The sequence below is a fragment of the Pomacea canaliculata genome, linkage group LG7 (assembly GCF_003073045.1).
Source record: "Pomacea canaliculata isolate SZHN2017 linkage group LG7, ASM307304v1, whole genome shotgun sequence".
Taxonomy (NCBI): Eukaryota; Metazoa; Mollusca; class Gastropoda; order Architaenioglossa; family Ampullariidae; genus Pomacea; species Pomacea canaliculata.
The window spans coordinates 14,755,392-14,782,938 of record NC_037596.1 but is presented as its reverse complement, the minus strand read 5'-3'; the positions used below and the strand labels follow the sequence as shown (position 1 = coordinate 14,782,938).

General features: G+C 39.0%; 2 protein-coding genes across 2 annotated transcripts; one reads left to right on the top strand and one right to left on the bottom strand.

Moving 5' to 3' along the window:
• The first annotated feature begins 919 nt into the window (after positions 1-919).
• Positions 920-10,459, top strand: LOC112568480 (ornithine decarboxylase-like). The gene is made up of 11 exons (XM_025245788.1): positions 920-964; positions 1,771-1,962; positions 2,705-2,801; positions 3,137-3,213; positions 3,363-3,535; positions 4,112-4,249; positions 4,576-4,741; positions 4,992-5,145; positions 5,266-5,393; positions 5,663-5,874; positions 9,391-10,459. Exons 2-11 carry the CDS (start codon positions 1,822-1,824, stop codon positions 9,446-9,448), a joined length of 1,344 nt encoding a protein of 447 aa, XP_025101573.1. The 5' UTR covers positions 920-964; positions 1,771-1,821; the 3' UTR covers positions 9,449-10,459.
• An 8,110-nt stretch (positions 10,460-18,569) lies between these two features.
• Positions 18,570-23,899, bottom strand: LOC112569216. The gene is made up of 5 exons (XM_025246940.1): positions 23,855-23,899; positions 23,356-23,400; positions 22,943-23,194; positions 19,355-19,388; positions 18,570-19,184 (listed from the first exon to the last, which is right to left on the bottom strand). The coding sequence occupies exons 2-5, from the start codon at positions 23,375-23,377 to the stop codon at positions 19,082-19,084; spliced, it is 411 nt and encodes a 136-aa protein (XP_025102725.1). The 5' UTR covers positions 23,378-23,400; positions 23,855-23,899; the 3' UTR covers positions 18,570-19,081.
• Positions 23,900-27,547: the final 3,648 nt, after the last annotated feature.

Here is a 27,547-nt window from a genome sequence, read left to right as displayed (position 1 = left end):
TGGTATTTTGTAAACTATGCAAAGACCCGTCTACACAACGTCCTTTGTAGGAAAATATACTGTAGGTTGGCAGACCTAATGAGCATCACGTGTAACATTCCTTCCTTTCACACCTACAGCAGAGGCTTAGTCACTCAGATTTTTTTTCCCGTCGCCTTCTCGTCTACAGACCTCACCAGGCGTGACTGTGACATGATTAGTACTACAGATTATGTATACAACTTTAACGGATCCCCTTGCCCAATGGAATGTTTTGGTAAGCTTTACAGTCACTAACTCAGCCACTCTTAACCACTTGTATCAATACAAGCCAAAAAGACAATATAACTGAGGAACTTCTTCCCACTCAGGACAGAACAGAGAAAGATGAGGTTGGTATTCATCCTAGGTACCCACCACAACCAGTCCCGTCCCCATCCACCAACGCCGCCCCTCCCTTCTACTTCCTGCTTGTTAGCTGGTCACTGTGCCCTCGACTGATGGGGCTTACCTGCAATACAGGTACAGAAAAATTAGAGTGATTAAATTAACCTAAAAGAAGAGGAAAGTGCCCTCAAAATGTCACTCTATGAAAATAATATTTTTCCTAACATTATTTATCTTTAAAAATAAAGCATTCCATTGATTCGCAGCTCCCTCAGTGACTGCGCCCTATTCATCTGTCTAGTTCGCCTTATAGCGAAACTGGACTCGGGTCATATATAAGTGTGGTGTCTATTGTTATTGCCTTTTCATACATCAGACACATGCACATACAAATATATCCAGCACGCACAGACCCTCCACACACACACACACACACCGACCCTCTAAACACACAATTTGCGGATTGCTAGTATCGTTATCTAATATCTACATTATGCTGATGTCATTTCACTTTCGTCGTCAGGCGAGGCACATTTGGTTCACAGATTTCAGTTTCTTTCAGTGTTACTCCGTCTTCCGTGTGCAGAGCTGCTGAAAGGTAGGCTTCACATTATCACAGGAATTTTCTCATTTTCTCTACTAAGGTGTTCACTCAATGGTCATAGAGTACGATATATCTTGGTCTGCACATTGTAAGTACTCATTATTATTACTAGTAGAAGTATTCGAGAACCCTCGCTACATTTTGAGTAAGCTTTCTTCATACTTAACAGTGAAACATTCAAGCAGAGCTACTATGAGACTAGTTCGCACTTTTTTGTATAGGTGAGAGTAGTTAACTAAAACAAAAAGACTAATTGTTCACAAAGAGATTTCGTTAGTATGTACGTTTGTTGAGTCAAACGCAGATGTTCTTTTGTTGCTGGCTTAACGTGTTTTGTTAGTTTTATAAACTTTAACAATTTATTCCTTTTCTTTTCCTCCGTAATTTCTAATTAACGATCACACCTAGCTTTAGAATTAGGATCATAATGTGTTTGATGTCTAAGGTCTAATTTTAGCAACGGGACAAGAGAATTCCACTAATATTGCTGATAGGTGTTATGGAATTAATTTTGTTGATGTAATATGCGCTGCTAGAAAAAACAAATGAGTTGTGGCATAAAGCAGCTGAGACTGGACTAATCTTTTCTCTCCCTCTCTCTCTCTCACACACACTCACACAGACACACACGTCTATTTCACTCTATACACACCTCCTCCTCCTTTCTCTATCACGCATACACAAAAGCATCCACGCAAAGCACACATTATGAATATGTCTCAAAATTGTAACTATCAAGGTGATAATGATTGGTGATAATAATAATGCAGTAACAGTGAGGTGACGAGATGTTCATAAAGGTGTTGCAGTCAGACGTAGTCACACCTGTCGTACACCTGTAGAGAAGTGCCATGGACTGGGTTACCCTGGGTGACAGGCCCGACGAGAGACTATGTCAGGCCAGAAATACCTACAAGGTAAAGCTGGTCCCTGGTCACACGCTGCCTACCATGGAGGTGCTGCGGGCAAAAGCTGAGGAGATGTTACAGCAGGTGAGACACTAACGAGGCTAATCGTCACAATATTTGTGTGTTTTCTCCTTAAAGGTGAAAACTGACCACGAGTAAAGGGAAGGAGGAGGGAACTGTGTAGGTGAGTAACAGTTATGACGAAACTCAGCTACCTAAATGGTAAGAGGGTCTTGTACTTACAGTTGCAGAAATTTTACTTCTTAATCCAATTTTTATAGGTACACGTAAAAGTTAGCTATTTTAGATACCAGTATAATTTGACCTCATATAAGTCCCCCTCGCATGGGTTGAAATACATGAAGAAGTCATGTGTCCCGTCAAATTTTTGCGAAAAAAAAAAGAAAGAACGCATACAGAGAAGATTTGTTATCGTTACCGGTCAAAACGAGCTTCGATCGAATACCAGAACTTCTGCTTAGAGATCAAACGCACTAAATACTCGACTGTCACAAAAAGCTGCCTCGCTGGTTAATCTTCATTATTGCTTAATCAGTACATCTAGCGATGTATATTTCTAATATTTATTTAAGCACCTATTCGTAAAACTCGATGTTTAAAACTAAGGTTTATTTGACTATCTGAGACATTGATAATCTCTGGGGGGGGGGGGGTTTTTTCCTGTATATTTTTGGTTGCTATTTAAATCTGCTTTGCTAAGACTTAAACATGTAAATATAAAAGTTATGAAACTGCTGCCTGTCTAAGAATGTTTCAAGTTAAGTATATTTGCGTAACATTGATAACACTCTGACCTGTGTTACAGAAAAGAGAAGATGCGTTTTATGTCTTTGACCTCGGTGACGTGGTGGAAAAGTACGAGAAATGGCTGAGACTGATACCCCGGGTAGAACCTTTCTATGGTAACAGTCACCTTATTTCCGTTTGCTCGCTTTCGGCTTTAAACATATGTAACACAGCATTGTGTCAATACTCGATCTTTTAGTTTTAGCACATCAGAGGATAAAGTTCATTAAAGAAACTTTTTTGCTTGCACATTTTTGAACAAAACTTCGTCTCCAAAAGACTGCTTGAAGTAAACAGTTATAGGCAGAAGCTACAAGTCAAAACTTAAAAATAGAAATTAAGATTCATTAGTTTATTTTGCAGTAGCCTTGTTGTTCTTGTGTTGTATTATGACTATGTTGTCCATACAACATGCACAAATTAGTCAAACTTGTTATCTCTGTCTGCAAAGCCGTCAAGTGCAACCCTTCTCCACTTGTGGTCAAGCTGTTGGCGCATCTTGGAGCAGGTTTTGATTGCGCCAGCCAGGTACTATTCTGATTGATTGATCGATTGATTGAAAACAATCTTTTGTTGTTTCGTGGCTGATTTGAAAGAAGTCACATATCGATGACGACGACGACGACGACGACGACGACGACGACGATGGTGATGATGAAAATGATTGCTTTTTCCAGAAAGAAATAGACCTCGTACTCGCGATGTGTGTTGCACCTTCCCGTATCGTGTTTGCCAATCCATGCAAACAAAACTCCTTCATCCATTTCGCCAACTCTAAAGGTGTAGAGATGATGAGTTTTGACAACGAGGTTGAGCTGCAGAAAATCAAAGAAGCTTTCCCACGATCTCGGTTAGTAGTAGACACCACGTGACCTCACTAACCTCCTCAAATGTACATCGATACTAAACAGAGTACGTGGCTTCACTGAAAATGCTACCACACTTTCACACACTCCATACTGCACTCGAGCAAACATACAATATCTAGCACACGTGTACACAAATACACATATTTATTCACATATATGCATAAAGACATAAACATCAATACACTTACACTCATTATGCACATATAGATGCAGTTATACACAATATCTAAGATTTATACATATTTCTACACAAATATGCATTTATACACATATATATACATACATCTATAAACAAGCTCATACATATACCCTAAAGTAAAACAATTGGTATAAGCGACAGGGCATATTTATGAGTAAAAGTAGAGTTTGGGGTTTTAAATTTGTTCATTCATTAATCCCTTTACTGGAACCACTATGCAAGACTACTTATACTTGTCGTCGGAAGTAAAGAAACAAATGAAGCGGTTGACCAGGCTCACTATTCAGACTTGTCTTGTTCTAGATCCAAATAGTCTGCAGGGTTTAATGACTAAAGTATTTTGTGTCATGTGACAAAGTCTTCTACTGCGAATTGTGCCCAAGTCCGGATTCAAGCATCATCGGGAGATAGGCAACAAATATGGCTGTCACCTTGAGGATGTTCCACACCTGCTTTTGAAAGCACAGCAGCTACAACTCAACGTCATTGGCATCAGGTGAGCGGTCCTTAGGAGAGAGGGGATCAGGTATTTGACTCTGAAGTTGATCCATATACAATACAGTTAAACTACCGGACACTAGACATGTGTATTTGAGACTAGTAAAAGACAGACAGCCTGTTGGACGAATGTCGGCTAGACAGATAAAAGACTTCACATACGGGTTACAGTATTCTTGATAACGGTACGATGTGAAAAACACAAGGGTGAAGAAAGGGAGAAAAAAAATATAAAAATAAGATACACATATCACGACAAACATACAGACAGGAAAGGTAGCAGAATCATAGACTGAAGAAATAATACCCACTTTTGCTTTACAGCTTCAACGTCGGCAGTGGTGTGCTGGAGCCTGAGGCCTACTCAGCCGCAATCACAATGGCAGCAAAAGCCTTCGACATGGCAAAAGAGCTCGGCTTCTCTTTCCATCTGCTTGATATCGGTGGAGGATTCCTGGGGTGCTCAGGCGAAGAAGAACACTTTGAAAGGGTAAGAAAAAAATTAAATTTGTTACCAAAGTAAGGTCAAAGTGAAATCTTGGACACATATAGTACCAGCAAGCTACTTCATGAGTAGTTCAAGGTAATATATAGATATTGTGAGTGCATTTTCTTATTATTATTCTGGTGTGTTAACGTGATTAAAGTGATACAAAACACCAGACAATTGCACGTTTGTTCATTCGATGTTTCTTAGACAAATATACATTTTTTTAGTCATTAGTTCTTTTAATTTACAGACGGCTGAGGTCGTGAACGAGGCTCTACAGAAGTATTTCCCTCCAGAAAGAAATATCCGCCTCATAGCCGAGCCAGGAACATACTTTGTTGCTTCTGCCTTCACCCTCGCCGTCAACGTCATAGGGAAACGTCTCGAGTCACGTGATACACCAGGTATTCTTTGATTCTTTGTATTGATTTCTTACATCCGATCGATCTTTTGTTTTTCTTCTCTTTTTTATTTTTCCTTCAGTCATTTAGTTTTTTGCTTATTTTTTTTTTTCTGTTTTGCAGACCAACAAAACTCCATGGTAGAGAGCTGTCACAACACATTCAGATATTTCCTAAACGATGGTGTTTTTGGATCGTTCCTGATGTTTGCCTTACTTCGTACAATAAAGCCGACTGTTGAGCCTCTTTATGTGAGTTTGGAGCCGTGGGTAACGTCGTTGCGGTTACAGCGGACAATATAAGTGATATAAAATTATATATGAGTGACTTTACACAACTAAATTTACTTACTTCATTGCACATCTTTTAAAGTACATCACTTGTGTGCATCTATGCATATATTCTTCAGAGCACACCATAGTGCACCGTTCTCTCACTATTTGATATTTCTGCTTCACACAGACATATTATATCTATATATAAATAAAATGATGAATGGATCTTAATCTCACCTTGTCAGGCACATACAAACCCCAAGAAGTATAAATGTAGCCTGTGGGGACCCACGTGTGCCGGCATAGATTTGATCCTTGACCAGGTGGACCTACCTGAGATGAAAGTCGGCGACTACCTGTGTGTCCGTAACATGGGTTACTACACCATCAGCTTGTACTGCGGCTTCAACGGCATGCTCTTACCTGAGGTTTTCCCTTACTGTGCTGAAGATATCTGGTGAGATGCTGTTCTTATGATCTTTATCGCATGCTTTGTTTTGTTTTTAATTTATTTTGCTTTTGATCATGTTTACACTTTGTCAAGCTGATGACTTTGTTTAGATGAATTTGTGATTGTTATTCATTTTAGATTTAATTACCATAAATGTTGGTCTGTTAAGCGCACCTGTACATAAGCCGCACCCACCATGATTTTTACATCTCTCTTTTTTTCATCAATAAGCCACACTCTAAAACTGCATCGTAATTATTTTGTCTCGTTTTCACCTTGATAAGGGTGTGTACTTCAGCAACAGATCTGGATGCTTCAAATTGTCTGTGAACAGTTAACACTTTAACATGGAGTTCATTGAAAATTCAATTTGAACTGAATGTGACAAATCCGGAAACATGCCGCTGGGTTTAAAGCTGGGCTATGCTCCGAAATGTACGATAGTCTTTGTGTCAAACCTCAGCACACTGCGTCAAGGCACACAGACTTAGGAACAGGCACTGACAAGTGCTCTGTCGTTCCACATACAATAAATATATGTCAGTTTGTTAGCTGTAGATATGTTAAAAGTTGTCCTGGTCTAATACCGACTTAATACTTCTTAAGTTTCCTTAGTTTCTTCCTTTCTTATTAAATAGTTTCTGCAAATGGTTCAACCAAAAACATGCTCTTCTTGTCTTGTTTCCTATTCGCCCCAAGTGGAGCATAGGGCCACAACCACACCCCGCCATCGGACCCGGTCCTGGGCGTCCCTTTCCAGTTGGGACCATGTCATGCCAGGTGTCTCTGCCTCTCTGTGGACTGATCTCCTCCCCGTCTGTCTGGGTCTCCCAACCTTGCGCCTCCCCTGTGGGTTTCAGGCCATAGCTTGTCTCGTTAAATTGTCGGCTGGCTTTCGTAGAGTGTGGCCAATCCAGCCCCACTTACGCTTCTTGATGTCTTGGCTGGCAGGCTTTTGGTTGGCTCTCTCCCACAGGTCTGTATTGGAGATCTTCTCAGACCGTCGGATATTAAGGAGTATCTTTCCTCCGTCAATTTCTCGCTGAAGGTAGTCCGCTGGGGGAAACACCTTGACACCTGCTACTTGGAGATTCCACACGAATCTTCCGATGAGACTACGACTGACCACTGGCGTAGTCTGCACTGACAGCAGCTGGAAACCGGCATGTTGACTGACAGGGGAGACAATCCTTGCGACGAGACGATGTCTAGATCTGCATTTGATCGGCTCAGACGGTGTTAGTGCCTCTCACCAACGGCCTGCACGCCTCGGTTACAACAACTCCTGAAATAATTCCCAAGAAATTTATCTGTAATAATTCTCTATACATACTTTTTCCTTGTCGTTCGCTCTACACTCTGTTCACTTAGTCAACTATACGTCTTATCGATTCAGAGATTTCTCCACACATGAAATCGTTGACAAAGCCTTAAATAAAACATTGGAGTAGAATAAAATAAATAGCGAAGAGGTTAACGAATGTTACCTAGTCTAGACAAGGAATCACTGTTTAATCGCTGACTTCTGAGCTTCTCTAAACACACGTCAGCTTCCTTCAGTTGTCATGTCAGCCATGTGTCGTCTGCGACTTTTATTTTGCTAGAGTGAACTCCCCTTAACCGATGTTTATTTAGAGAGTAGTGACGGAGTTGCGTCCCTTCGCTAAGTGATGCTACGCGCAGTTGCTACTATCAAGCACTACTAAACAAAGTCGTCGCTAGCAGTGTTTATCTTTGGAGTAAATGTCTAGATGTTTGCGATATGAAATGACGTTTATCTAAGAACAGATTTTTGGGTCTTTTATTGATGAGAATTGCTTAGATGAGGGTTGTTTGGGAGAGTTTTAATACAAGTATGACAGCTGACTATATTTAAAAAGGATAACTTTTATAAATTCAAACAGCACATCCATGAGCACAAATTTGCATTTATTTAAAATCCATAAAAATCTAATTTATGAGAATTTAGGAATATGAGAAAAGCAGTAAAACAGACTTACACATGAATATAAACAAACCACATTCAGAAGACTTGCTCACATACTGAGACATATAGATTTCTGTTTACATGCAAGCATGGGCAATAAATTCTCACACAAATCATCATAATCATAATTAATAACAAATCATAATAATACTATTAATAATAATGTATATATTTATATACATTCATATCCCTTATTGTAAGAACATTGGTTGACAATTTAAAGATAACAGCTATGCTTACTATGAAATATACAGCAAATAGATACTCAAAAGGGATCATTCACACATGTACTTTAAATAAAGATTTATAACATTTTCTTTCACACTGTTCTAAAAAAAGTTTAAATTACTTTAGCTTAAAAGCTACAAATGATGTAACTTCAACATTTTTCGATTTTTTTTTGGTTCCTTTTTCAAAGAAGACACAGAGTTATCTTTAAGAGAAAAATGAAGGCAAACATTGATTAATCACACTTCCTTTCAGATCACACGCACCAAGTGGACAACAGAGGTCATTGCTTTTCAGCTCTTCCCACAGAAGTTGAATCAACTGAGATTTAACTTTTTTCCCAGGAATTAACTGGTCAATATTTTTACAATAGGCACACTCCAATATCTTAACAGCCTCTTAAGACTTTTTTGGGGGGTTGGACAGTTGTACTGACTTTCCTCGAAATGATCCGAGCAGAGATAGTATCCTTTTCTATACACATCAAATGGTGTAAGATGGTCAAAATCTTTCCTTCTCGTAAAGTTCATCCATATTTTGGACCTGTTGTAATAATTTTTTCAATATATTAATAACAAATATTTTTATAACACCTCACCCCAGAGACGAATGCCTTAAATGAAAATACTATAACAAATTTAAATAGGTTTCTAATCAGATAAGTGAGAATTCATCACACAGTTTCACAGTATAATCAGTAAAGTCGTTTTAATAATCATAGAAATCGAGCAAACGCGTTGTAGTAGACTGCTCTCAACTACAGTACACTTAGGGATCGTAATTTGAGAATAAATTTGTAGCTTACCTCTCTTCGTCCTTTGGGAAATTGTGGAAACGTTTTTCTTTTGAGGTTAATTTAAATCTGGCAATCTGACAGTTAATTGCAGAACAATTTCCCCACCTTGCCTCAAACGATCGCCTTGTGCCGTGTTGTTTCGTAGCATCCCATTACGAAAGATAACTCTAACCAACGAGTTTTACCCGCCGGTCGCGAGTGCACCCTCTCTGTATCTAATCTCTCTGGTTTATTTCTGCTTCTACATTTTTTTTTTCATAGCGACATACCTTCACATACGCCCCTAAACTGCATCCCTGACATTTTTTCTTTCTCTCCTAATTACTTCATTTACTTGAAGTGAAGGCTAAATGGAAAAAAGCATTTTCTTGCTTATTTTTACCTCTCGTTAATAAAGAATTGTCATTGTCATTGTTATAGTCATTGTCTCCAGATGTTGTTGCTGATGATGTATCTAGACCAATATATCTAATATAAAGGCGTGTCTAAAGTCTTCACTTTTTACTTACAGGTTGCGCGTGTTTCCAGAGAAGAAGATTCCCATCGCACAGGCTGTCTCAGTTAACTGACTCAAGCTTTTACAAGCATAAACAAGCTTTATTTGAATGGAGGTGAATAAGGGAAGGTGAAGGATTCATAGACAGATGTAAGCCCACACAGCAAAAGTATCCATTACAAAAAAAAATTTTTCCAAGAAACCAGTTTCTATATGTAAAATTATTAATCGCCTCAAACAAAAGAAATAATTGTAGCTAAGCTTGCTTTGTAAATTTCTGTCTCTGTCACTGTTTTGGATGTTTATTAGAGATCTTATATTTGTTATGGAAAAATCTTTATCTTTTTGTTGTGTAGTGGTAGTTAAATTCAATGATTAGGGATTGGGTTAAAAAGGAAAATCTTTGCTATAGTTATAATATCTGACTGGAGTTTTTCGTTTCGATGATAAAGAAATCTACCCAAAATGTATCTCACTCTGTTATACATTTTTGTTATATTCATGTTTGGATAAAACTCTTGTTTTTGAGTGGATTGCATAAGTACTTTACCTCTTTGATAAATACCCGTAAATTTCTTTATAGGCTTTTTGTGTGTCGGACAGTGAAGAATATAATATGTAATATATTTCACCCTAAGAACATGGTAAAAAATGTTCTTTATAGTAGCCACTACTTCGTGAGCATAAATACATTATTTTAGCTTTGTATTGTATTTTTATTATATACTTTGTAATATTTCTTTTTTTGCCTTTTGTATTGTAAGGTTATTGTATTGTATTGTAATTTGTACTTTATTTTGCATTTTAGTTAGAAAATTTCTGCTCTTCTGGTAGGTTAGGTCACTTCTTTTACTCACAGTCTCAAAAAATGGGAGATTGTGTTCAATTTAATTACTAGTTTCCTGCACAGGTTATATGAATGTGACCCGATAATAAATACCGTTTTCCTTTATGCAGATTCTCCTACAGATTTAATATAATGCCACGTTTGGAAGTGTTTCTCTATAGTGCTGAAGATGTATGGTGAACTGATCGTGTCTTTGAGTTTTTCTCAGCATTGTAACTTACTTGTTTGTACTTACAAGTCCGCATGGTCTTTACTCGCTGAAAACGCGCGAAATACTGAATTTCTTGCAAATGTTGAGCATTTCTAGTATAACAGCGATTTCTCTTGTTGATCATCTTTTGTCTCTCTCTCTCACACACACACACACGCACTGATACAAACCCAGAGAGATACCCTTGCAATACCCCTTCCCGCAAACACACACAAGTGTATTGGTGGAGTACTCGTTAATTGTGGCTGTCACGATCAGAGTACAACCTGGGGCCTGGTTTGTCAAGGAGCAAGCACCTCGAGACTGGCCGGTAGTTGAGTGCCGAGAAAGAGCACCGAAAATCAGAATCATTAACACTCCGGTAAGGTGAGAAAACTGTGAAGAGCCACTGGACAACTAGCATGACGGAGACCAGGGCAACGGGAAACCAGCCTACAGGTGCAAGGCAAGAGTTTACTACCGTGTGCTGCCAGCGACCACGGAGACACACTAGGGGGGCAACTAGAGCGAAACCTGGGGACAGTCACCGTATGCACCAACTGGAGAAGTTAATTCATTAACGCCCTGCTGTCGCCGGAGACGGCAAAAACGCATCGCCACAGATGTGCGTCTTGAACGGAGTTTTCTCCCAAAACGAAAATCAAGAATGAAATTCATCGAAAGATTGAGAGATACCCCTACGTACGGATAAATACTTCTTCGCCCCTTTTTCTCGCTTTTTTTTTTTATTTTTTTTTTTTAAGGTTTGCTTTATTACTAACATGCCGATTTCATGAACTGTGGGCAGAAGCTTCGCGGGCCGGATATGGCCCGCGGGCCGTAGGTTGGGCATCCCTGGTCTAAAATATTGGAAAGTAGACCGTGACACAAGGCTTACTGGAAAACTCTGAGCATCCCTTGACCTCTTAGTCCACACGGCGATCTCATCCCCCTTTCCCCATGTCATATCTCTGGGTTACTCCTTTGTGAAGCCCATTGCTGCCAAGTAAATTTCTAGTCAGGTGTTTATAATAACAACATATTACTGAATATAATGGTGTTTCTAAAATCTTTACTTGTTACTTGCAGGCTGCGCGTGTTTCCAGAGAAGATTCCCCATCCCACAGGTTGTCTCAGTCTACTAACTTAAATCTTACAAGCGCAAACAAAATTTATTCGAATGTAGGTGAATAAAGCCTGGTGAAGGATTCATAGACAGATGACCAGTGTGAACGCACATAGCAAAAGAATCCATTACAAACATTATTTCAAAAAATCAGTTTCTAGACGTGAAATGATTTCATTTATCGCATCAAACAAAGGAAATAATTGTGGGTTTGCTTACATGTATGTCTCGGTCACTGTATTTGAGGTATATTAAAGATTGTCGTACAGGTTCCATTCAACTTCTAGTTTCTTCTTCAGATTATAGGAATGTGATCCGATAGTAAATACTGTTTCCATGAAAGCAGCGTTGCGGCCCTATGCTCAATTCAGGTAAAAAAAAAATAATAATAAAAAGATGAAGAAAGCAGTGTCTCTTACGGATTCAGCATAATGCCACGTTTGGAAATATTTCTTTGTAGAGCTGAAGATGTATGGTGAACAGACCGTGTCTTTGTGTTGTTTTTCTCAGTATAGTAAGTCTAGTTATAGAGACCCAGAGCAGTAGTTTCTCACTAAAAACTTATCCGCGACGAAGGTTAATAGTTGAAGTTCTTAAATTTAATTAATCTTTTATTAGTGGGATGGAGACAGGTTTCCGTGGGCATGTTAAGTGCGTTCGTACTTTGACCAATGCTCAGTACACAACTGCCGGATTTCTGGAAGTTATTGTGAAAGTATCAGTAGTATGTGTATGTCAAGCTGTGGATATCTTCACAGAAAGAACGAGGAAGATGTTAAGCTCACGGAAATTAAAACCCATAAGACTTCAAGTAGCATGCAGCATGAGTGTCGAGAGACGAGGGGAAGATACTTCTTTGTATATCTATAATTTCTTTGTGAATATTTTTCTTGTGTTATTCAATACATATTTGTATATCTATAATTTCTTCGTGAATATTTTTCTTCCAGGAAAAGATTTCTCTTCCCTTAATTTAGTCTCTATATTTTGCTTTCCCGTTTTGTTTAATAAAACATTTTTTAAATATTATTTAAGATAATATTATACAGTAAAACATACTTCAAAATTTAGTTCAATATTCAATGCTATTCTTTTAAAAAAAAGACTCACAAATGTCAAAGAAGATTAAGCAAAGGTTTTATGCATCACAGAATACTGGTGTGAAAGTAAAATAGGAGGAATAATGGAAAACAGCAAACAAAATTAATTTAAAAGTTTAAAAGTCGGGAATGTCAAAGTGAGGTAGACGTGGGACTGTGTGGAACAGACTGACATGAAGTTGTCGGTGTAGATGTCAAGTTTCCCCTGTTTGCTTTTCTCCTATTATACAAACACATCCATTAGCAGGTCTTCTTTCATCGGCCTGTCTCAATCTCTCTTCTCACCCTATTTTTGCATCTGTCATCAATATATGCATTTATCTGTCCATCCATGGTTAGGTCATTCATTTTCTTTATTCCACACTTAAACTTCCCTTTAATGAAGTAAATAATTAAGACCACAAACACTTGCAAATATCTGCCATGTGAACTCCTGGAAATCCTGAAAAAAATGAGAAAAAATTGTGTGTGGGTATTTCTCATCTGGCTAAAAGTCACCTTTGTTAATAGGTCGTTAATAGTTAGTATTACCTTTTATTTACCTTAACTATAAGTACTTGTATATATGAGTAAGACATGAGGACTTTAACCATTAATGTACGTGTAATTTTACTATTTTTATTCACAAGATGAAATATTAAAATGGCTTACACACGAGTATTTCCGAGTTCCATCTCTCCAGATGGACGTAGGCGCACCTCCAGGTTGTGCAGACAACGACAAAGCCAAAGACAGCGATAACGAGGCAGGTGACGAGAACGATGATGGCAATCGCATGACTTCATTACTAAGATTGGTCGAACATCGCCTCTAATAAATTTCTTTTGAAGATAATGAACTTGACACAATGAATGAGAGGTGTCTTTGTACGTGTGTGTGTGTGTGTAAAATGAAATATTTAATTAAATATATCATCTGCTGCCATCAGAAAATGTCCCATTCAAAGTAAGAATGCACTTGTCAGCAGCTTACTTGCGAGTCTTTTAAGGTTTCGTCTCTCCAAGTGAACTTAGGCGCACCTCCAGGTTGTGCAGCCAACGACGAGGCCAAAGACAGCGATACCAAGGCAGATGACGAGAACGATGACGGCGAAGGGCCAGCCGTTCGGAGATCCACTTGCTGGAGGGCTGGAAGAACTACCTGTTGTATTTATATCTGTTGGCATCGTATTTTGCGTCTTTACTGCTGCAGGTGTAAAGGTGGTCTGGCGAGATTCGTGTGAACCTGCTTCTGTAAAAACTTACAGATTTTTATGCAGTTCTATTCAATCAACAATAATGAGATCAATATAAAATCATCCATACATACATTAATGCCTGCATACTTACATACATTCTACTTAACAAGTAACACACAATACATCGCAACAATCACTGATAGTATTAATAGCCATCCGCTATTGAATACATTATACTCACGACTCTTTGTCGTTTCCGTTATAGAAGTTGTAGAACTGTCTTCAGCTAAAATAAAACAATAGAAAAATGCTTGATGTTTTTTACTTTATAATTTACTATCATTTGTCTTATTTATTCTTTCGCTCTCTCCATCAACTCTCTGGTGTCTTATTCTTTCTTTTGATTACTTTCTTTTTCTTAATTTCAGATTTTCGACAAACATTAAACTTTCTGTTCTAAGGCAACACTTCTTACTAGTGTTGTTTTATTTTACGCAAAAATATTTCTTCAGCACTTATTGTACTTATTGCAGTTATTGTTCAGCACTCAGCATTATTGTAACTGTTCTAAGTTTAAATAAATACCTATCATTGCTTAATCTTACTATTATCCATGTGAGAAAACAACGCATGATTTCATTACTAAGACTGGTCAAACATCGCCGTCTGATAAATTTCTTTTGAGAAAAATTGACAACAGACTAATTAAAAGGCCTATTTGTACTTATTTGTGTGTGAGAGAGAGACAGAGAGAGACAGAGACAGAGTCAGAAACAGTGAACAAAGGCAAGTAGACATTAACAGACAAATATTGAGGGATACTCACGTGATACAACGGTGATATTTATTGATTCATTAACAAAGACTCCTTTACCCAAGGCGACAAAAGTCCAAACTCCACTGTCTGCTACTTGAAACACTTTCTTCAGTCTATACTCATGTCCAGCAGTTTTATTCAAACATTCACAGTCTTGCGAGCTTGAAGTGCAGTTTCTAGTCGTTTTGTTCAAAAGACATTTTAAACGAGACACGTTTGTTCCAAGAGCCTTGTGATTGATAAAGATTGTGTAAGTCAGAATGTCTTTACTAACATCTTCAAGTGAGAAGTAGACTTCAGATGTAGTGTTTTCTTTAAAGGTTACTGGGTCTGAAGCGTTGATAAATATCAGATACGGAGATCCTGAATGTGAAAAAATATTTCCCAACTCAGTCTTTCAATACAGCTTTCAGCAAGCAAATAGCGAATTAACATAAGGAACAAATGTTTGCAGGCGGATTTATATACAAATTGTCACATACTTAACGAAAGTAGGTTCAACATACAGTTACAAGAAAAGGAGAGGGTGAACTGGTGATTTACACAAAGAATGAAATAGTCTCAATATCATAAATAAATATAGATAACAGCACGGATGCTGCATATGAACAGAAGACATAAACAAACACAAAATTCAAAAACATTACACTCTCATTACTCGCCGTGCAACATTTCCTCGGTACATTTAGTTTACACTGTGATAATAAATTTATTATTATAGTTGATTACCTTGTGACATGGCTACATACAGTTGTAAAACTTGGCAAATGACAAAATAGTGACCATGAAGTAGCCCTGTCTGCTCCATGACATGTACACATCTTCAACAATCCGTTAATGTACATCACACACTTGTCATCTGTTGTTGGCGAATGTTCGAAACTCAGCCTCACTTCCTTGGCAGAAACAAACGATGTCAGTGATAGCAGAAGGAAATAAAAACAGGTTTACAAATAACTATTTGCTATAAAAACAGGATAATTTTTTTGTTATTTTTTTATTTAGAAACTAAACATCTCCTTGGGATCCATGATCCGTGTGGTAAGATCCACAAAAGGAACAGTTTTTAATTATTTTGCCCAGCCTATATCGAAAAATTAAAGTGTTTCAGAGCATTTTAAATGACAAGAGTTTGATCACATACATCTGTAATTGATGAATAATTATATAATTGTGCAGAGTGTCTTTCCCAGAGTCTTTTAATTAAAAACTGGCTTCAGATAAAGTGTTTATTCGAATCTTTTCTGAATCGTTGATCAATCGAATGTTTGGAGTCCCTGGTGATAAAAATATTTACTTATGCTCAGACTAGTACAAAAAAGGACGAAACCAAACAGTGTATTTTCTAGATGGCCTATGAACATACATTAATAGTCACATTGATGGTCACGGGTTACTGCTAAATTTTAAAACATAGACACAAGATTCTGTCACATACTCCCAAATGTCAAAACAATATTGTGTATATTTTACAACCATCAAAAGACACACATGGGATAGTTGACAAAAAATTACATTTTCTTATTTAAATTTTCTAAAACTTACAGCAGCTTTGAAGATCACAACAGACTCAGCTTGTGATGTGATGAGGAACATTGATAAAAGATGGCAAACAACAAAATGGTGATCTTGTAATTTCATCTTGTTTTTCTTAACACATAGACTTCTCGACAAAACCTTCAGTGACAACATACATTACATACGTCAATTGTTGGTCGTGCCGGTTCGAAACTAAGGCTTAGTTCCTTGTTTGTGGAAAAAAAAAACAATCATAGCGTTTGTTCTCCCTATTTGTGTGTGAGTGTGTGCTGTTCTCTCTTTGAATTAATATTTCCTTTTATCTCAGTTCCTCCTTCTTTTCTGTAATCCCTCATTTCCTTTGCCAATGTATCTCTCAACTGTCGTTTACATATTCCATTTAGGAGAATATATCTCATTAAGAAGAAGACAAACAAGCTTCTTTTAGAGTGTTTAAGTCAAGGACCAGGCTGACCTCAGAATCAAGCTCACTAATCACCAAGTTTCGGAATGTCACAACTATAGGGAACATAATTGCTTGAGTGGGCACCTTAAATTCATTGCAACTTATTGATATTTATAATTCTGCGTTAATAGTATACAAATATCAAATATGACAAAAATACTAATAGTCTGAGCTGTCGTGAAGTAGTTATGATGGAGTGATGAATGTACGAACATTCTGTGCACTCATAGTTTTGTTATCAACAAACCCGGCTCCTTCGGTGATGTGATGTTATTCTGAATGTTCTGTATAATGTGTACTGATGGTCAAGAGAGTATAAGCATTTAAAAATAAACACAGGTTTATTATGGTTGTTAAGCACACACACACACACAGGCGTGTGTGTGAACCTTGTTGACATTATTGTCAGTATGTGAAGTTCAATAGGTTTAGGATTTTATGTCAAAATATGTTTCGACAGTCCCTGTCTTCTCACCTGTTTTCTTATCTCTTTATATCTGCTTCTCTTCCTGTCTGTAACACCCACACTCACACACACCCATACAAAACTTAAATTATGAATCAATAAATAAAAACAATAAAAAGCAGCACGGAAGAATAGATGAATCAATACAATCACTACCTGTATACATTAACATGGTGGTGTGAAAAGTGTGTTCAATCAATGAAAGAACTCCATTTAAAGGAAGATCACCGTGTACATGCTCACACTCTCTCCCATTTTCCTTTCATTTTAGAAAAAAAGCATATCTTGATTGTATAGATCAATGTGTATCCTTTTGTGTAGCATTAAACAAAAAAGAAATTCAAAGAGACAGAGGGAAAGCTTGCCGGCAGTCTTTAAAAAAATTAAAAAGTGTAAGGAAGACTGACCATAAAACTGGTGCTCAAGAAGAAAAAAAATCTAGCACGGAAGGTATGTCACTGTCAAGTTCAGGACTTGTAGATGGGGGACGGAGGTAGAGCTACCCATATATTTATACCCCTCTGAAGCAAGAAAAGTGTAAAAGTCGTGATTCTCGGATATTTCGTGATTAAGAAACGGCTCCGGCTGTGCTCACCCGTTGTCCAGGTGGATAGTGGTGGGTGTTTAGGCCCTACCGTTAACAGCCAGAGTGTCGCTGCTGTTCTTGTGGAACCTGTTGCTGCTTTTTGGTAGGAAAATTCTTTCTGAGAGGTTGTCATCTGGAAACCGCTTGCTGCTTGTGTGTGGAAGCGTAGCATCTGTTGGAAGCTGAGGACTTGTGCGAGGGCACAGGACCATCGGAGGGAGCCCAAGCGGGAAGCCGGATTCTTTGAAGCTGGGACTGATGCGAGGTACAAGACAGCTGATGGGGTGTAAGGCAGGCAACAAGAGACCAACAACCTGGTGTTGAGGAAACGTGATCCACCGTCTACTGACAGCACACGGAGACGCACCTTGGAACGTCCAGCCACTTACAAACCGAGGGAGGAACTGGAGCAGATCGGACGAGTGCAGGTGCAGTGATTTACAACGAATAAAGCAAACCATTTGGGCGGTGTATGCCACTCTAGTCATATTTATTTGACTAATGTTGTAAGTGAATTATAAATAAATTTTCATGTTTGCAGTTAGTTCCTCTCTTGATGCATTTAAGCTTCTATTCTTCGAGTTTTATGTTTTCAGACAGTTCTCGACTCTTGAAATCCCGTCTCTGAGGTTATCTACACGAAATGGTGTATAGTAACAGTTTCTCCAACATATTTAAATATTGCTTGTTATTAGTGGGATGCGGATACGGTCCCGTGTACATGTTTAGTGCATTTGTACTTCGACAGATGCTCAGCATACAATTGCCGTATTGAAGTAAATAATTTTTCCTTTTTATATCCAATAGGAAATATCAGTAATGTGAAACATCAGGTCAAGTTGTGGATATCTATACAAAGATAAAGAATGAAGAAAATGTTTAGCTCACGGAAATTCAAACCGATTATATTTCAATATGGAAGCCGGAATATCGGGTGTTGGATGGCGGATATCATTTATTCTTCTACTCGAAAATACAGTCAGACTTTCTTACCATACAAATAGATTGGACATTTTCCCGTATTATTATAGTAAATAAAAATAATGTTTATTTATTTCAAGAAATTCATTTGCTGTACAATACATACATTTTTATATCTTCGTGAATTGTTTTCAGGAAAAGTTCCTTCCTTTTTTTCGTCTCAATTTTACATTTTCTTTTTTATTTTATAAATCTTCTTCATTTTTTTTAGATAGAGGTTTGCAGTAATGGATTCTTTAAGACGCTGTTCAACACTCAATGCTACTTTTTGATGAAGAAACGAACTATGGCTCAGATGGCTAAGAAAAAGTTTGATATATGTATATAAGGTGACGATGGAAGATTTTGAACAAAATATGTTCCAACTTCAGAAGTCAGTGGATTGCTGGGATGTTGAGGTGAGACAGACTTTGGACTGTGTTGAACAGACTGTCATGGAGTTGTCGGCGTTGATGTCAAGTGATCTCTGTTTGCTTTTCGCCACCAACGGGAGTTTGTTGGTATGACATCATAGACAGGATCCATTGTCAGTCTCCTATTACACAAACACATTCATTAACAGTTTCTGCTTTAGTAGACTGTCTCTCAGTCTCCTCTCTCCCTATCTTTGCATTTGTCATCCACATAGGCATTTATTCATCCATCCATGGTTATTTCATACATTTTCCTTCTCCTGAAGTATATCATAAGACAAAAGCCACTTACCATTGACTGTCTGCCATATCTACCCCTGCTAAACCTAAACAGAATGAGAAAATATTGTGTTTGAGTATTTTTCATCTGACTAAAAAAAATAATTAAATTTTTTTTAATATTACTTTCTACTGAGTTTTCTGATATGTCACATGTGGCCAAGTGGTGAGGTATTTTTCTAACCACGACAACCGTCCATCAGTAAAAATACAAGCAGGTCTTGTATACAGGTGCAACTCTTTTACTGCGCGGCTAAAACAATCGCCACGGCTGTGCCACCCGCCGATGCTCCCTCACTCATCGCCGTTGTTCGTCGTCTCGTCTTTTTCTAACGTCCTCCGTTTGTCGTCACCTTTTTGTCGTCACCCTTATCTTGACGTCATATTTTATGACGTCATACTCCAGCCCATCACATCCCCGCCGACTCTTTCTCCAACAGCGTCCTCGCTGATGAGCTTTAGCTAGCAAGACTAGGGCTGAAATACAAGTTCACCTAATTATGCTTGCCTTGGGGGGGGGGGTGCTCCAATATTTAAACCTCGAAAACCTCGAAAGAAGATCTGTTGCTGCCGCAAGCAACGCCTAGTCATACCAGCAGCTGGTACTATTTACCTAACAGAGTACAGAGTTGCCTTGTAGAACAAACATCTGTACTTCGCCTAACAGCTAAATCTAACCGACTGATTATTCTTCTCCCTGAATAACTGCTACATGGGCATTCCGTCCATCTGTCCTGTGTGTAATTGTCCAGTCAGAATAACATTTCGTAGGCACAGCCGTGGCAAAGCAAAAGGCATATGGATAAAATAATAGATAAACAAACTAATCAGTGATACAACATATTGCTCGTTATCCACAGTGTCAATCATTACCGCGAGCTAAAATATGTCCATCGTATTCATATGGTCCTTAGACAAGATGACCGTAACTTGTTTCTTCTTTTCCTCTTTCCTTTTCCCAAGTCGACATCTCAGATACACTTTCCTTGCTTTTCTCTCATCGTATGTTTCTTCAAGTTCCGTGATTTGTTTTATCAAATCTTTCTCTGTCCCATGGGTGTCACGAACGCGGTTTTGTGTCTGTCATCTGGGTGCATCGCTATCTGGTGGTAGCCGCTGGCAAGGTCAAGTGTTGAAAAATACTGAGCCCCCACCAGCGCGTCAAAGGACTCCTGGATGCGTGGTAGAGGGTAGGCATCTTTGACTGTCTTTTCATTGAGCCGTCTGTAGTCTACACATAGGCGCACACTGCCGTCCTTCTTCCGCACAATGACGATGGGTGCAGCGTATGCACTGTGGCTCTCCACAATCACCTTCTGGTCTAGCAAGTCTTTTTATATGATCTTGCACTTCCTTTAGCTGGTGCGGAGCGATACGACGGTAGGGCAACGCTACCGGCACCTCGTCCGTGGTACGCAGACGATGGAAGACAGCGTCCGTGTATCCGAGGTCCGTCGAGTCCTAGCAAAACCAGACACATGCTTGTTCAACAGCGCCTGCAGTCGCTGATGCTGACTGACGGTGCCATCAAAGTCTGGACACGTGACGACAGGTGTGTCAGTGACCTTAACCTTAGGGGAGCTGCTGGACTGATTGCAGATGATTAACTCGTTCACACCGACATCCACCGTGACACCTTGTTGGCAAACAACATTGTCCACAACTTGTAAAGTTGCGACGACAGTAGCGCCGGCAACGTAACGCTGCTGCTGGTCAGGTTTGCCAGACGCACATAGCGGCTGGTGTGATGTGCTCCTGTGAGGGTGGGGACTAGCACCAGCCCCCCTGGTAATGGTTGTGCTACGGGGGCGGCGAGCAGAGGGCGATGGTACGGCACGCTCGTCACTTTAATTGTGACCATTGAAAATGCAGGAACATACGTGTTGACAGCGGCCCTAGCCAGTCCTTTTGTTGACACTGTCCTCTCAAGGTGAGCCTCACGCACTGCTACCTGTACTGCATGCGGCACATCTGCGGTGGCGTCAGGTATCCGATCAAGGACGTTCATCCCTAGTAGAAGTGGTACACGCCTCCTGCGCTCTCTTGTGCCCGCATCGACAGGATCATTGACAATTAGGATAGGAATGTCTTTCAGACACTGGTCAAAAACTTTAATATCCACCAGCGCTACTCCTGAATATGGCACTTCCGCTCCGCCGGTCCCTCTCAAGGTGATGGGGAGATGATTTAATTGTAAATTCTGTATATGCCCTCGGGCCCATTCATCAGTGACTGTCGTCACCTCACTGCCGGTGTCGAGCAGCGCCAGTACTCGAATTCCTTGAATTTCCGCCTCCACCGTCGGACACTTTCCAGTCAGTCCTGCTACACCTCCTTTCCCCGTCATCCTGTTACAGACGACGGGGACAGTCAGTTTTTCCTGACCGGTTGGGCTGCTGTCCTCCGAGATGTTGTTAATCGCTGCCGCTTGGACGCCGCGCCGCCTCTCTCCTCGCCTGTAAAAGCTGTTTGTGATAGGGCTGAATCTTTGACCATCTCGTTGTCTCGCCTGCTGTCGTCGCAGGTATCTCTGTTTATGCTGACAATCAGCCTCCCGGTGCCCCTCTCGTTCGCACCAATAGCACACAAGTGCCTCCGGTCGTGCGGTGCGGGTGGAGAGGATATTACTTTGTTGGATCCTATGAGGCTGGGAGGCCGTTTCCATTTCCAGCTGCCTGACTCGTGCAGTCAGGCGATCTATCTCGTCCTCCCTGTCTTCATTGCCCTCCTCCTCTCTCTCTACACGCTTTGCCGTCTTCAGTAGGTCGGCAAAAGAAGAGGACTCATTGTCAGCCAGGTGCCTGGACGTTTCCCGTCGAACATGGCAATTCTTCAGCCCCTTCACCAACTGGGCCGCCAGATGGATATTTGAAATAGCGCCGCTCTGCAGGCTGTTTGCTTTTGCCTGCAAATTGCGAAGCGTCGTGGCATACTCATCAACGGATTCTTCACGCCGCTGTCGGCGGTTATAAAAACTGGCGATTACATCGATGACATCTTTCCGTTCGCCGTACGCCTCGACCAACACATCCAAGATTTTTTGGGTGTGTCGACAGCGTCATGTGGTAGCATCAATACTCGCCGTCTAGCCGGTCCCTCCAGCGCGTTCAAGATATACCCGCACGCTGCGTTCGGCGGCATCGGGTTCATGGTGAGAGCCACGAAACTTCTCTTTGGAACTCCTCACATTCGGTGTGGGTCCGCCGGCAAACTTTTGGAGGCGAAGCAACTGATATGTTCGTAAAGCTCTACTGGGCTGTCTCCCTCTTCAGCCATTGGACAAATACCTGCTCGCAAGCGCCAAATGTGGCCAAGTGGTGAGGTATCTTTCTAACCACGACAACCGTCCATCAGTAAAAATACAAGCAGGTCTTGTATACAGGTGCAACTCTTTTACTGCGCGGCTAAAACAATCGCCACGGCTGTGCCACCCGCCGATGCTCCCTCACTCATCGCCGTTGTTCGTCGTCTCGTCTTTTTCTAACGTCCTCCGTTTGTCGTCACCTTTTTGTCGTCACCCTTATCTTGACGTCATATTTTATGACGTCATACTCCAGCCCATCACACACATTTGAAATAAAATCACTTGTTAGCAGCTTACACGCCAGTCTTTCCGAGTTCCGCCTCTCCAGGTGGACGTAGGCGCACCTCCAGGTTGTGCAGGCAACGACAAGGCCAAAGACAGCGATAACGAGGCAGGTGACGAGAACGATGATGGTAATGTGCCAGCCGTTAGGAGATTCACTAGCTGGAGAGTTGATAGAATTACCTGGAGTATTTACTTTTGTTGAAACTGTGCTTTGCTTGTTTACTACTCCGGGTGAAAAGGTCATCTGGCTAGATTCTTGTGAACCTGTGTGTGTAAGAACATTGACTGTTATGCAATGCTATTAAATTAACAACCTTGAGATCATTATAAATAAAGTCTACTCCAGCAAACAAGACATAAAATGTTAGCAGCTATCACTAATCATATTATTACTAATCATGAGTCACTGAGTAGTATATACTCACTACTTTTTGTCATTTCCGTCATGGAAGTGGTAGAATCGTCTTCAGCTAAAAGAAGACAATATAAAAATGTTTGTTTTTGGTTAATGGTTAACAATTTATCATCATTCATCTTATTTACTCTTTGGCTCTCTGCTTTAACTCTCCTCTCCCATTCATCCTTTTGAGTATTTTTATTCTCTGATTTTCGGCAATAATTCTTTTTATTTTTAACAGTGTTCCTTTTTTACACAAAACTATTTATTTAGCACATACGTTTTATCGCGATTAAGGTTACTCTACTGTAATACATATTAATCATCGGCGAATATTAATTTGACAAAACAACGCATGACAACATTACTATAAAAATTGCAGTATAATAAATTTCTTTGATAAAAAATGGACTTGAAATAATGAAGGAGATGAGTGTTTGTATATAAGTGTGTGTGTGTGAGTGAGAGTCAAAGACAGTGAACAAAGGCAAGTAGACATTAAAAGTCAAATATTATGGGATACTCACGTGATACAACAGTGATATTTATGGATTCATTAACAGAGAATCCTTTACCCGCTGCGACAAAAGTCCAAACTCCACTTTCTGCTACTTGAAAAAATTTCTTCAGTCTATATTCATGTCCAGCAGTTTTATTCAAACAATCACAGTCTTGTGAGCTTGAAGTGCAGTTTCTAGTCGTTTTGTTGAAAACACATTTTAGACGAGACACGTTTGTTCCGAAAGCCTTGTGATTAACAAATATTGTATAAGTCAAAATGTTGTTACTAACATTCTCCAGGGAGAAGTAGACTTCAGATGTAGTGTTTTCTTTAAAGGTTACTGGATCTGAAGCGTTGATAAATATCCGATATAGAGATCCTGAACGTGAAAAATATTTCTCAACTCAATCTTGTGATACAGCATACAGCAAGCAAAATAATGAATGAACATAAGGAACAAGTTTATACAGAGAGGTTTATTCACATATTGTTACCTACTTAACGATGGTGGTTTGTACACACAGTTACAAGAAATGAAGACAGTGAACTGTTGATTTACACAAAGAACTAAATAATTTCCCAGTACACTAGTTGAAAATGGCAACTACATATCGACAACAACACATACTCTACTTACCAACAGAAGACATTGAAAAACACAAAACTCAAAAATATTCCACTCCCATTTCTAGCCACACATCATTTCTCATGTCAAACAGTTTACACCTTGGTAATAAGTCGAATATTACAGTAGATTACCTTGTGACATGGCTACATACAGTGGTAAAAGTTGGCAAATGACAAAATAGTGGCCATGAAGTAGACCTGTCTGCTCCATGACATGTACACATCCCCAACAACCCGTTGATGCACATCACATACTCGTCAACTGTTGTTGGTGCCTGTTCGAAACTCAGCCTCACTTCCTTGGTCAAAGCAAATTATATGAGTGATAGCAGAAGGAAATCAAATCAATCCTACAAATAACAAGTTGTTATAAAAAGTTTATAAAAATTTTAATTTTAAAAATAGAATCCCTATATAATTTATGATCCCCGAGCGGAGATGGGATCCACAAAGATCACAGCAGTTTTAATTTTTTTTTACTCAAATTTGTTTTACTTATGTCGGATGGTTCCGTTATTGCGATGGCAGCAAAAACAACAACTAACAACAGTTTTCCCGAGTAAGATATCGAGACAGGAGGGGTGGAGCGTTTTTGAGAAAATAAGATCATATGTACTTAAATAAAAAGCTCCACTGCTGGGAAAATTATGTTTTCCCTCTTTATTTTGTGTGTGTTTCGGAGTAGGTGTTCAGGAGGGCCTTTCATAAAAACTGTAACAAAAGTCTTATTTCATATATATTTCTCTATCTCTCTCCCTCTCTCTACAAACAGAGTGATTTGGCAAGAAAATGTAAATATAATAGGAGAACATCACTTCAAATTTCTCTTTTTCTTCTACGACTCGTTCATTTTACAAAGATACTGTGTGAAACCTTTATGGATATTTTTAGTGTATGTCTTGTAACAATAGTAAGTATTCATACTTCTAAGGTTTGCCTGACACTGAACACACATCTTGTACATTACTTGTCTCCAAGCCTGGTAAACAATTTCGAGTTTATACTGTCGGCAGTTGTTTTTTCGTTGAGGTGAGGCCTGTGTGCTGTCACTTTAATACCCACGATGTGGTATTGAGATTTAGTTGATTTAATACGGGTGTTTACTGCGGTCATGTAGTGAAATAGTGAAATATTTGCCCTCTTCCACCTACTTGTTGTCCCTAAACATGTGTACTCCTATACTTGCTGTTCCCTACATTTGTACTCTTGCCCTTGCTGTGTAAGTACATTTATATTCTTGTACTTACAGTTTCCGTACTTCTTGTTATCTCCTTGGGTATCCAGCTAATTTTAGATACTTTGTGATTACTGATAAATATCTTGTGTCTTTCTTCCTGCTTCCTTTTGACGAATTGATATTCTCGAAAAGTCTTTTAAGCTTCTGGCTTATTGAAATATGTATTACTTTAAAAATGTTAATTTGAAATTTAAAAGATGAAAAATAAATAAATATGAATCTCTTTTTGTTTCATGAACTTATAATACTAACATTGACATACCTCCCGTCGGTAAACATCATTGAAGACCTGCTGCTTCATGAAGCCAACGACTGGTGTAGTTAAGTCCTGGGTCTGTTTATCCCAGATTGTATTAATAATATTTGAGGATATAGTGGTATTACTTTAGTTGTTAGAACCTAATGTGACCAAACGCCTGTGAGATGGTGAAAGACCTAGCCAGTATCTATGTTCTGAAAGCTATCTGAACGAGAAATAAATAATTTTGTACTTCAGCATCTCAAACTCTGTTAATGTTCCGGTTCCTTTTATTTATTCAATGAATTTATTTTCGACCCTTACACTTAGGTGAATTATTTCTTACTTTCAAGAAAATAAGCGTAGTGAGAGTTTTTATCCAAATACTTTTTTGAAATGGACACAATAACGACCAAGCATCTTTCTGTAGCTAATTGTGTAGTTCATGTGTCAGTCTGAGTGTATGTGCAGTTTGGTCTTTACTTAGCAACATGATACTGATTTTCACATTTCAACACATGCAAATTATCTTGTAAGAGGATATATGTTAAATCGTATTAAGTGTTGAGAGCTAATGAGAGCAATAAGTTGCTGCAGAGGAAGAGATTTCTCCACAAACACGAATTTCAAAAGGAAGCAAATATTTATCCTTGCAGAAAATTTAATCTTTCTGTTCACAATGGCTGGTTTGCTATAATAGCCGTTTGCAACTATTCACGTGAAGTGGAGACATAATAAAACTAAGTGACCACGCTGCATGACAGGCTGACAAACACAAAGTCTAGTAAAATCTTTTCTCTCTTACATAATATACCATGTTGATTAAATGTTGCACAGTATGGTACGTTAAATATTCCATCGATCGAAACCAAGCAGAGTTAACAAAAACAAAATAACTGACATTAATTAGTCTAAACAAACAGAACTTTGAATACATGAATCTGACATGTCATCGTGACAGTAATAACAATATTTACCATGTCAAAACATTAAGATGCTGTACAGTTTTGATTGGCATGTCAAATCTTATCAATAAGTTTACCTTAGGACAGGTCTCTTTTTACATCAGCATCTTTTTTTAGAATATAAAATGGAGAACGACTATGCTGCTAAATTTACAAACAGCTTAATGCAAGCAGGAATAGGGAAGACCCTAAAAATGTCATGGCAAAAAAAAAAAACAATTAGGGAGAAGCATCGAAAAATATTTGAGGAAAATCCAAGGCAACGGGGATGAGATGAGGCTGCTGCAATCCTAGGATGTGGAGGTCTGACTGACATGAGAATAGCAGAAGGTGGTTGCCTTGGAGATTTTGACTCTTTGTTCACTGTCCGTGTCCGCCTTGCTGTAGGACTCCACCCCCGATGGGAGGTCTCCGGTAGGACATCATACACCGGATCCATCGTCAACCTTTCATTGCACAATAGATGTAATTTTTATTTCCTGCTTTATTAATTCTATAACTTTTTTTATCTATGTATCCCTCTCCATTTTTACTGTCTGTAGTTAACCAGTCCATTTATTCATCTGTCCATCATTATCTCATCCATCAGTTATCTGAATACTTATCAACCATCAATTATTCGCTGTTGTGTATTCATCCTTCTCTTTCTCT

Coding starts and splice junctions, on each gene's coding strand:
- LOC112569216 (XM_025246940.1), bottom strand. CDS start 23,377: ATGACGGAAATGACAAAAAGTA. Junction 19,389..22,942: donor GAACTCGGAAAGACTGGCGT/GTAAGCTGCTAA, acceptor CATTCTGTTTAG/GTTTAGCAGGGGTAGATATG. Junction 19,185..19,354: donor GATATGGCAGACAGTCAATG/GTAAGTGGCTTT, acceptor TTTGTGTAATAG/GAGACTGACAATGGATCCTG.
- LOC112568480 (XM_025245788.1), top strand. CDS start 1,822: ATGGACTGGGTTACCCTGGGTGACAGGCCCGACGAGAGACTATGTCAG. Junction 4,742..4,991: donor AAGAAGAACACTTTGAAAGG/GTAAGAAAAAAA, acceptor TTTAATTTACAG/ACGGCTGAGGTCGTGAACGA. Junction 5,146..5,265: donor CGAGTCACGTGATACACCAG/GTATTCTTTGAT, acceptor TCTGTTTTGCAG/ACCAACAAAACTCCATGGTA.